This window comes from Aquila chrysaetos, chromosome 19 (assembly GCF_900496995.4).
Source record: "Aquila chrysaetos chrysaetos chromosome 19, bAquChr1.4, whole genome shotgun sequence".
NCBI lineage: Eukaryota > Metazoa > Chordata > Aves > Accipitriformes > Accipitridae > Aquila > Aquila chrysaetos.
In genome coordinates, this window is record NC_044022.1 from 4,098,645 (window position 1) to 4,110,593 (window position 11,949).

At 43.3% G+C, this 11,949-nt stretch overlaps 1 protein-coding gene across 1 annotated transcript in view; it reads right to left on the reverse strand.

Moving 5' to 3' along the window:
• B3GLCT (beta 3-glucosyltransferase) overlaps window positions 1-3,208 on the reverse strand; it is a 68,842-nt gene extending 65,634 nt beyond the window's left edge. The window contains exon 1 of the mRNA XM_030042952.2: window positions 2,913-3,208. Coding sequence (XP_029898812.1) covers window positions 2,913-3,000 — 88 coding nt within the window. The 5' untranslated portion in view covers window positions 3,001-3,208. The remainder of the gene's footprint in view (window positions 1-2,912) is intronic.
• Between the last annotated feature and the right edge of the window lie 8,741 nt (window positions 3,209-11,949).

The window sequence follows — 11,949 nt, forward strand, 5'->3', positions numbered from 1 at the left end:
GCTCTTTATTTTCATCACTTATCTTTAGTTCTTTTGAAGGCAGGACTAAAATCCACTGAAAAAGCTAGACAACATTTTTGGATCCATTCAAAACCTGGAAATTTAATCAGAGAATGTAATATAAGCAGCTTCAATTCCTATTTATTTTTCTCAAGTGTTCCATTATTTCCATTAAAATTTTGGTGAGTAAATAGACTTGCTTATAATACTAGAAACTAAAACTCAGTCATTTACTTTCATTGTTCAGCAGCTGAACTGCAGGAATACGTGCCAACAAACTATTAGGAAAATGGATGCAAGTACTGTAGTACTAAAATACAAGATACTGTATAAATATATATAATGATATAATGCCACATTATAAATGTAGAAGTAACTCCTTCTTCAGTACTACCTTTTCGAGTGTAAACAACTTCCAAACACTTACAATTATATGTCCTTTAAGTGGAAAAGATGTTAAAAACTGAGGAGTTAATTCTTTTGCTTTCACAGACAAAATCCTTTTGAGGCAGAAAGGCAACACTTCTGTTATCTTCCTCTTTTACAGTCTGATTCAAGGCTGACTGACCCCAGAGTCATTCCAATCACCTCACTGGGCTGTGGGTCAGTTTCAATGAGCTACAAAAAAGTTATGATTCTATGACTTATGTATGGCAAACCCATGACTAATATAACCACTTCAAATAATGAAAGCCATTGATTACATTGTACACAGCAGACAAAATACTTAAAACAGAATTTCTTTATACTTCCAATTATAATTTAATGAAAGGCCTAATTTTGTTTTGGTTGGGGGTTGGCTGGGTTTCCTCCCCCTCCCAAGTTTTCAAAGAACATAATATTCTATGGATTGACACAATTCCAGAGAAAATCTGCACTGATGCTGTCAGTCAAAGAGACAGGATGGAAGATCATGGAAGATAATGAGACAGCCTGGGAGCACTAGCAAGCAAAATAAATTAGTTTCATGTATTTATAGGCAAGCTTTTACAATATTTCTTCATTGTTGCTACCTTAGCAGCATCAAAGACCCTGGTCTAGCCAGGTAAGAATGAAGACTTACAGATTTATCAACCCAAAATGGGGAGAGAGCAAGAGGGAAGAGGAAGAGGAAGGGATGATGCAAGCAAATTTCCAGCATCTGAAGCTTTTCATAAAATAAAAGCAACTCATTTTATTTCTTTACTAAATTTCTTTAAGCTAACGGCACATATGGGAAGAAGGCAGCTGAAATCACCACTGTGAACCACTGAAATGTCTAAATGAGCGCTGTGCACACCAGTACCTTTATAAAAAGCAAGCAAAGAAAAACAGTAGAGGAAAAAGCATCATCATTATCCCTTCTGATTTTCTAGGAGTTAGACCAAACAAAATAATCCAAATATGTTTTCCCATTCTGCAAGCTGCCACCTGAAAGCTGGAATTTATGAAATGACTTAACTACCAACAGACAAGCTGTTTTCTTCTGTAAAATGCAATCCAAATTATTTCTGTTTTCCAAGAGAAAGCTGATTGTTTTACAAACTTACTATCTTGGTCATGTCAAAAGCATGGGGTATTTATGAAAGAAAGGACTTTAATATAAAAGGATATTTTAAAAACTACAAGAAAGCCATGATACTGCACCAAGCTTCAGGTGAAAAAATTCTATACAAGCATTAATCAAGACCTACTAAACAAGAGGTAATTGCACAAGCAAGAACCCAAGTTCTTCCCTTTCTGCCTTCTACCTGTATGTACAATAAATATACATACACACATGAGGAAAACTGAAGCTGCTATTCTCGGACTGTGATTACAATCTGTTTGAGGTTACAAGTGCTATAGTACCTTGCTGAAGCACTGGAGCAAAACTACTCATCCCGGAAAGAATGAAATACATATTCAGGAAGAGCGGTAGAGTGTTAGGACTCCTCCAGAAACCAAGCTGTGTAGGTGAAATAAAAAGTGTTTTACAAGAGAAAAATCAAAATATCACAGTTTTACTTTGCTAAAAACAGGATTTATTTGTACCAGGTTTCCCCTGCAGGATTTTGATCCACAAGCCACAGCAGTGGGAGAGAATCAAATCCAAAGGCTCGGAACAAACTGACAAGCCTATGCTGACAGAGATGGAAACATTCAGGAACAGAAATAATGAGAAACAGAGCAGATGTAAACATTTATTTCTGCCTCTTACGCACACTGCAACAGCCCCTAACTCCAAGAGCCTGTAGCGATCCAACCGCTGGCACGTTACTAACCCTTCTCTTTTAATCATCTCGCACCTGCCTAGACGCATTAAAAGCGTCTCTAAAATACAGCAGTGAGATTTTTTTACCTTTCCTCTGTGCTGACATTTTAACCGGGCGGTACTACCTCTCCACCTCCCCCCAGCAACACCCGGTCAGTAAGGCGCTATTTCAAACACGAGCACGGGTGGCTTCGCGGTGGGTTTTAGCTAGCTGTTCACCGAAGACTGCCTCGACCCGAGCGGCTGGCCCCACGAGGACCGGTTTACCACAGCGGGGGCTGTCCCCTGCCCCGCACCGCCCCGGGGGAGAGGGCTGTCCCCACACGCCGCCGTCCGCGGGGGCCGGAGGGCGGGAAACGGTCCCGGCGCCGGCCGCCACCGGCACCTCAGAGCCGGGGCCGCTGAGGGGAGCCCGCGCTGCCCCGTCCGCGCTCCAGCCCAACCCGCCAACAAACTTCGGGGGAAGGGGAACCTCCCGCCTCCCCGCCCGCCGCCCCTGACGGGGCGGGACACAGCGGTGAGGAAGCGGCGGCGGCTCCGGTACCCCCCCGCCCCGCCAAGCTCAGCAGCTCTGTCCCCTGCCCTCCTCCCCCTCATCACCTCCGCGGAGGGGCCGAGCGTCCCGGCTCTCCTCCCTTCACCGCGCCATGGCGTCCCGGCCCGGCCCCCGTCCACTCACCCCGGGTGCGAAGCGGCGGGAGAAGGAAGAAGAGATGGGCGCACGCAGCGAAAAGGAGCCAGCGGTTGCAGCCGGGCTCCCGAGACATCTTGGCAAGGGCCGCCGAGCCGCACGGCGCGGGGGGGGGGGGGGGGGGGGGAGGAAGGAGGACGAGGAGAGGGGCACGGTGCTCCCGGCTGCCCGCCTCTGCCGCAGGAGCGCGGGCGAGCGGCCTCCGGCTGGTGGCGGTGCCGCCGCCACCCCGCCTTCCTTCCCTTCCCTTCCCGTCCCTTCCCTCCGCCCCGCCAGGGCCCGGCAGGACCGGCCGCCAGCGCCGGGAGGAAGGGGAAGGCGGAGCGGCCACCGCGGCGCCCTCTGGCGGGCGGCAGCGGGGCCGGCGCCTCCCCGCCGGCTCCGGCCTCCCGCGGCAGGCGGCCGCTCTGCGGGCCCCCGGCCCTGCCGGGGGCAGACGGAGCTCCTACAGCCCTCGGTGTGGTTTTGGACTAAATAGCCAACCCAAAGTAATCCTCGTTCAGCTCCGTAGCCGTTATTGATCAGCCGGCATCGGTTACCCAAAACAATCATGGCTTTAAGTCTCAATGCTGGATTATTAACTCCACGGAGAGTCCTCCATCGAGGTTTCTAGGTTGTCCCATGTAGACAAAATAGGGGTTTTTTGGTTATTAGTGTCATCCTTCTCCTCTCACAAACAAATTTATATATTGTCAGTCAAACGATACCCAGCACTCTGGCAGGAACCTGGTCCACAATAACAAGTGGCCTAGTCATCTCTAACACAACCCTCACAAACTGTTACCCCAAAAGAGCACATTATGCCTCCAGACAGCCACTTCATAACTACCCGTGTGACCAGGAGCGGAGACGGGGGGTGCAGCACAGAGCATGGACACACGACACGAGTGGGCACAACCTCAGCACTGGAGACTCCGCAGCTACAAACAACTCGCCCATAGTTGGTTAAAGAAATGCAGCAGGTTAAAGGAGCCGCACAAAACTGGTTTTAGCGATCACACAGAGAACAAAGAAGTGGTATCTAACATGCATAAATGTCACGATATAGACAGTAAATTTGGATGTAACAGAGCTGCAGACCAATGAAGAATGATTGGGAGTGTAAAACCTTGTTAGCAAACAAAAAATGACCCCACATGGATCCTGGAGCAAGGAAGAAGAAACCACACACACGAATGTCAGGTTTGTCGCAGTGGAGCGCTCCACATGCTGACAACTTGCTGTGACACCCCCATACACCCCAGAATGAACCTGCCAACCTTCCGACCCAGGGGAGCCACAGAAGGGTGAGCAGGAAAAGCACCAGAAACCCAGCAGTGTGTATAACATTTTCACTGCACTGTCATTCTTTCTTTTTCTGTAGCAGTTAGATCTGTATTAATAATTATTAGATTCTTCACATTTCAACTATAGTAACAAGAAATTCTTGCGTTTACTTACATATAAGGCGTGCTTCCTCTTTGCCCTTAAACATGATTTTGAGCATAACACCTGGTGCCCCACGGCAACTATTCCTTACACGCCGAGTATGCGTAGACATGAGTTCCAGCCAGGTCTATATGTACTCATTTTCTCATCAAACACTTTCCACAGAGACCTCTCCTACCAAGCCAATCATTCAGTATGCACAGATCTCACTGGAGACAAACGGTGCAATGTCCAGGTCAGCCATAAACTTCCCACATTTTTAATCCAGTAAGGCCAAAAGCATGGAACCCAACTTGGACATTTCCTCAAAACTCTGCAGCTTTTAGATCTACTCCATTCTTTTCCTGACAGATCAAGTGGTTACAATAGGGTACCTTAAGTATGCCAGAGAGGTGATTTTGAAGATGAATGGAAATCTTTTCACAGTGATAAACGCTCGCTCTCACTGCAAGTTCAAGTAAGAACATCTATATCACTGTAACTTGGTAGCAGACTTCACACTTTTCTTTAAAACTATCTCAGTAGAAATATATTAGCCAGACTTCCTTGGGGTATTAGACTTGCTTTATGTGTTTGCTACCCCCCTTATATTGCAGGGGGTTGAAGAGAGAGGGGAAATGGGACACAAGTGTTGGCAACCACAGCTTATTTGCCTTACAGAACAACTGCTTGTTGCTGACATTCCAATTCACTAAGTTACTGGCCTCAAGAATAATAACTCTGATGCAAATTAAATAGAAACTTTCATATTACATTTCTCTCATTCTATGTGCATGCTCATTAGCAGGAAAAAAAAGAAGCGTTAAGTTTTCCTTCCATTTCCATATCTATAACAATATAAAAGGCGTCGATCCCTCTGATTAACACATGTATCTGCATTTGCTTGTTTTTCCTTATAAGTTTCAGCAGCGTTTCCTGCCCTTTCTCCCATTTCTCTGTTCTGTGCTGGTTTCCATAAGTATTCATGTCACAAAGACCATGCCCACAACAGCTGGGATAAATGTAATACTTTTCACTTTCAAAATGGTTAAGATATACCCATGTTCAAATGTTTCCCCACACAGCAAGTCAGTAAGGAAAAAAACCCAACAACCTTTTGCCGAGATGTAATCAATGTTTTGGTTTCTCACAAATAGAAGAGAAATTTCATTGTAAAAACCTCCCTAGAAATATGGAACTCTAACATGAAACCTAATGTTCTCCAACCGTTAAGAAAAATAGCACCTAAGTGTTTTAAATCTTATATTTGAGGCTGGGAGGAAGAAGGAGGAAATAAATCTTTTTCTTGAATTCTACTCTACATACAAACTCAGATTGTGTTTGCTTGTTGTTCTAACTACCCCACTGAGAATTGCCATCTCAGGAAGGATGGAAATATTGCACTTTCTGGTAAGGAACACAGAGGTTCAGAACACCACCAAGCTTCCTTTCCTTACAGTATTACATATATCTTACACTTATAATTAATACAAATATAGCACTGTTGTTGTCTCACCTCTCAGATTAGCAAGGGAGGCTGCAAATACAAAGAAATCCTGTCAGATATATGTACATAAAGTTATGCATACCAAATTCATTTTGTCCCGGTAGGCTTTTACAGATATTAAACACAATTAAACATTTAAAATTAATTATTCATCACAGGTGAGATTTTTAGGGAAAAAAAAAAAAACCAGCAAAAAAACCCAGCATTTTTTTCCAGAATGAAAAGTAAACCTGGACTTTCTGGAAAAAGAGTAATTAAAATCATAAAGCAAATGACTACGTCCTTTGAGATATTTATAATAGCATGTATGTTACAGCAATTTGGCATCCAATTTACTACATTTTAGTTAATAACATTTAGTATTGTATTACAAATTGTGGGATTATGAGGCCTGTAGAATTTCTGAGGTTGTTTTTTCTTATGGATTTGTGGAAGCTTTGCTGATTTACTTCAGCTTGACAATCTGATGCAAGAAACAAAGCAACATTTCGTCAACTGAAAATTGTCAGTAACTGGAATGGGGACAACTTTTTCAGCTATGATTTTGGTCATAGTTAAGACATCAACAGGACCATTCACATGGTAACTTTAAGTCCTTACACCTTTTCATAGACTCAGTGTCACTATTTTAACCTTTTTCATTAAAGTGGCTAGAAGAAGTCAAAGAATCTGGAGTCCCAATGGAGAAATAAGCTTGAAGTTATGGCAAGTGTTTGTATTTTACCAAGCATAAACCTCCACCATATATACAAACCCTACTTGTATTCCAGCTGTGCCATTTGGGCTAATGTGTTATTCACCCATCCCTTTACACAAACCAAGGGACAGCCAGCCATTCAAGCTCAGAACAAAATGCTCAGATCGCCATGTCAGAGAAAAAGGGAACAGTGGGAGAAGTTCAGAGATGGATGGCAACAGCATCCACTTGAGACTCACCAGGCTGGCATGTGGTTCAAGGGTGGTTTGCCCTTGTGCGCAGGCAACCCAGCAGCAATTCAGGATACTCCGATGGTTCTGTCATCTGTTGCTATAGAAGGATGATAATATGGGAGAAAAGAGAAATTATGAACCAGACACAATGGCAATTACTGAGTTAGAGAACTTGACTGGAACTACTTTCTTATATTAGCCATCTGAAAAATGTTTAACCAATCCAAGAATGACAGTGTACTGGTACGGCTTCTTGCAATGGATGAGGCAGAAAGGCCTTTTTGGCAGAGACAGGCCTGTTAATCACATGAGCTCTGCTCCAGCTCTTCCTCAGGCTGCTGCAGTTTGACCTCTCTGTCCTACTCAGCAAGTTACATAAGCAGGGGCCTAACTTTAAGCTATGACTAATCCTGCAGAAATCAGCAAAACCAATCCAAATGAGTTCAGAATCCCACGATTACTTTTTGAATCACAGCATGCATCTGGAAACAGTTTCTCAGCTTGCAGCTACTCAAGACAGTAATTCAAGGATGGTTCCATTCCATTAACATCACAATGTCCAGCTAATACCCTGGGAGTACCTCAATATTTGTCGAATGCTAGGCAGTGAGCTTGAGCAGGGGAGCTCTGATAGTCTGTGTTGCTCAGCTCTTAGTTACACTCCCTTGTCCCATTTGGACCACTCTAAATTGCTCTCCCCAGGAGAAATGTGCAGTAGCGGGGAAAGCCCTGGGCGCTGTAGACATGACTCGGTCAGTGACACGTGGCCTGGGACTTGCCCCATCTTGTTCAGAAGAATTGATAAAGTTGCAGCTTCAGAGCACACAGATGCTGTAAAAGCCTGACAACCAAACCACTGATGGAGATCAGTGCTCCAGTCAACCCTTGGGGTAGCCCACAGTGTAGTCTGAGTTTAGTCTCTCTCCTTCCTGGGTTAATGTGGAAAGCAGTTGCTCTTAATTAAAATTTGAGGACTCCATTTTGAGGTAAGTCTTAGGGCATTCAATCAAAGCTTTACAGAAAATTGGCCTGGGGCTAGCAGAGAGTCCCGGGGACAGAGTTCAACCAAGCAATTTCTCATGATAGGCACTGCTGTTACTAGATTACACATTCTTTAGAAAGGACCTGGAAAAACACTGGGCATGAAGTGATCAGTCACAGATTCTTAGAAAATTGTAAAGATGGATCAAAGACAATTCCTTTCCTATGGGGCAAATAATGCCTGCTTAACAGCTCCTCTCTGTCATCTGGCACAGAAACACTGAAAATACCTTATGTAGCATATTTTCTGGAGTTCATGATAGCATTGTCCAAGAGGCAGAGTATATACACTCAGAGGAGGGGCAAGCTCCCAGGTATTTCACCATCTTTGACTAAGCCACAGAGATCTATCAAACTGTGGAACTTGACACAGATCCCCAGAGTGCCTTAAAAGAGCCACTTTGATGTCAGTGCTTCAATCTCCCTTATAGACCACAGCTTGAAATTTCTGATCCGATCATTCTCGTAGGCATCACCGAAAATCTGTTGCCTCCAGACTGCCAGATTCTAGGTGTAGCTTACCTTCTGAAATGCATAATCTCAAAGAAACAGCATGAAGGAAACCTAAAACGGTTATGCTTATTATTCAGGTAGCATAAAGAATATAACCTATAGGTGCAGTTTTGTCAAGTTCATATTTCTTAAATTTGTGGTTTAAAACACACAGAAGTAGTAAATCAACAGGTCTGTGGCAGAGACGCAAGCCTAGAATCTGGAATCCTTTGGAAGGTGAACCTAGGAACTAAATTCCCTCCCTCTCCCCGACCCTGCCTGAAACCTTTCCCACTTCTTTTCCTCCACTTCAGTCAGTAACTTGGCTATCACTCCTTCCCACAGGATCATAGTTTAGTTGCAGAATCTGATTCTTCTTCTTTCTTGCCATATTGGTTCAGACATTAAATTTCACTGACGAGATCTTAGAACATTCTCAGATGTTCTACATCTCTACAGCTCTTTATTCTCCCCACAAAGTCACCATGTTGGCTTTAGTCATTCTGCACTCCTAAACTTCTACCTCCTCTTCGGCTTTGTTCTAACTACAGTATATCCAATCTGTCAAAAACCCCTACTACAAGATTATCCAGTCTACCTGAAAATTACTATACTAACCTATCATATCAGAGAAGGAATTCAGAATGTCAGAGTCCTGTGGAAAGGACCTTATTATCCCTAAGTTAGTATTAATATTTTGTAACATTCAATTATGTGCAGTTACAAAGTTTTCCTTTTCTACTTTTGGAAGCTCAGCGTTGTCTCCCGTTTCACTTTATCAGATTACTTTTAAAATTAAATAATTTGATTGGAAATTTATCTAGGTTCAGAACTGACTTGCAATTATTTAATCCCATATGATATTGACAGGAAGATTCAGTTATGAATTATTTTTAGTACAACATTCCTGAAAAGCTATAGTATAAACTCTTTTCAGAATTGGTATCTGCAGACAAATGGCTGCCAGGTTAAAAGCAAGGGGAAAATACATTATTTTGATTTCTTGCAACTGTCGGGTGATGAGCAGAAGATAATTTACGCTCCCATCTTTGTACTGCACACAGTCAAGGAGAAACAAGGGTAATGCTTCCACAGGCAGATGTAGAGGACTGAAGCTTTTCAGTCTCGATTATAAGCCAAAGGCATATTGCCCACTCCTTTGGTCAAATGAACAGCTTGCCTAAAAGAACTGTCAGACTTGATACTCTCTCCTGTTTTGTCTCCTGCTGCTTCCATCTGACACAGAACTGCCTCTACCAAGCATATCTGAGCTCTTCATATTTTCCCTGCTGAACTGCAGCTGTTTGAAAATACAAAACATTAGTCCTAAACTACGTGATAGTGTCTTTTTATCAATGAAAATATTACCTTGTCAACTGAGAGTCAAAGTATAGATGAACAGCAAGGGATTTAATTGAGAAAAACCATGTGGAAACAGAATGCTTCCATGTATTTTAAAGAGCTTAGTGGCCATATTGACTACTTTCCCCTGCTTCTATTCCTACAAGAAAAGAAATAGCGGTATAAAGAATCACCTACCCTTCTCCACTGTGTACTAAGTCATGGTGGCAGGGAAAAAAACAAGTTGAACTGCTCAAGGAACACTGGAGTGGATGGTCAAATATTGTCCTCTGACTTTGTCTTGTAACTTTTCTGCTGTTTTCATGGGCTGTAAATAATGTGATCACTCAAGCATTGACTAACCTGCATCAGCTGTTGGGATTACTGCCTCAAAATGTCCCGTATCTCACAAATGGCTTCCACATATTTTATTTTACCTTATTACAGCTGCACTGTAAACTATGACAGTTCAGGAACCAACTCAAAAGTTGTCACAACATCCCAATTTGGCAGGAATAAAAAAAAATATCCTTGGGAGTAGAAGAGACAAGTAGTCACAGGAACATCCAGAGATGTTCAAACAGCGTGCAACATCTGAACTAGGTTTTAGACCCTGGAAAAATCCATCCTGTAAGATGGCGACACCAAAGACTTCGGGGTATGTCTGTCTTACAGCTTGTAATGCCAGTAATCCCAAGAAGTGCAGGGGGTTATAATTAGATAAGAACACTCTAAGCAATGGCAGGAACATAACAGCTAGTTTCTTTAGCTGAAGTAGCTCTCCTGTGAACCAACTCAGGTGTGCACAATAATCATGTCCCTGGACAAGCAGGGTTGGAAAATCCCCACTAGCTGGTAGACCTCTGCATTTTATTTTAGTATAACTAGATTGGGCATAGTTTTCTCATTTTGTCATCTGTGTCTCCATAAACCGTTGTAGCTATGTTATGTATGATAAATACTTTGTTCTTATCTTAATGACACTTGAGAGAAATCTCACGTCTAGTTGAGGTATTAGAAATGCCAATGCCATTGCTATAGGAGTAGCTTTCAAACATAGATACTCTCACAGCATCCCAGCACATAGGGTGTCAGAAAGCTAGTAAGTTGCATGGACTGATTAACAGAGGGCCAGTACATTGACAAAACATCTTCTCATGGTTATCATCAGCCAGGAACATTTCCTGGTGTGGAGTAGGAAAACAGGAACAAGTCCAAACCTCATAGACCCCCAAAAAGCTTCTGACAATGATGTCATAGTGTTATGTTCTGCCCTCATATCTGAAGCTACCTGACAGAGAGTGATAAAATACAGCAGTTGCCTTCACACCAACAACTCCGGACTATACAGGCAGCTGCTGGCCTTTTTTACCCCTGTCCCAAACAATTCCTGGAGGGCACACTTCAGCACATTTGCAGATGACACCAAGCTATCAGGGAACAGTCAAAATCCTGGAGGGTAGGGCTGCCCTTCAAAAGACCCCTGATAAGCTTTAAAAACGGGCTGATAGAAACCTTAGATTGTTCAACAAAAACAAATGTAAAATTCTGCACCTGGGTCAGAATAACCTCATATAATACCAACAGGCTGCAGAGTGACTGGCTAGGAAGCAGCTTTGCTGGAGAAGGCCTGGGAGTTCTGGTGGTCAAGCTGAGTGTGAGAAAGCAGTGCCCTTTTGTGATAATGAAGGTCAACTATACAACAGTGCTACAGTCAGCAGAACAAAAAAAGTGATTAGTACCCCCTGCTTGTTATTCGGAGGCAGCACCTGGAGTACTCTGTACAATTTTGGGCCCACCAGCACAAGAGAGACCGTCAAACTGGAGCAAATGCAATGGAGAGCCACTAAGTTGGTTAAGGGCTTGGAACATATGGTGTACCGGGCAGGTCTGAAGCAACAGATTGTTCAAGATAGATGGAAAAAAGACTAAAGGGGAATCTAATTGCTGTCAGCAATTACCTAGAGAGGGAAAGCTAGAAATTTCTTCTCAGTAAGTGCAGAGGAAGAGAATAAGTGTTCACAAGTTGCAGTAAGGGAAATTCTAAATGAATATAACAAAAAAGTCACACAGATTAGACACTGAGACAAGTTTGCCCAGAGATGCTGAAGAATCTCCATCCTTGGAGACATTCAGAACTTACTGGACAGGACCCTGAGCAACTTCAGAGGTAGCCCTGCTTTGTGCTGGGCATTGGACCAGATGGCCTCAAGAGGTGCCTCCCAGCCTAAATTATTCTCTTATTCTGAGATAATAGGAAGAAGAATAGAAAATGACATGACACCTATCTGGCACATACCTACAGAC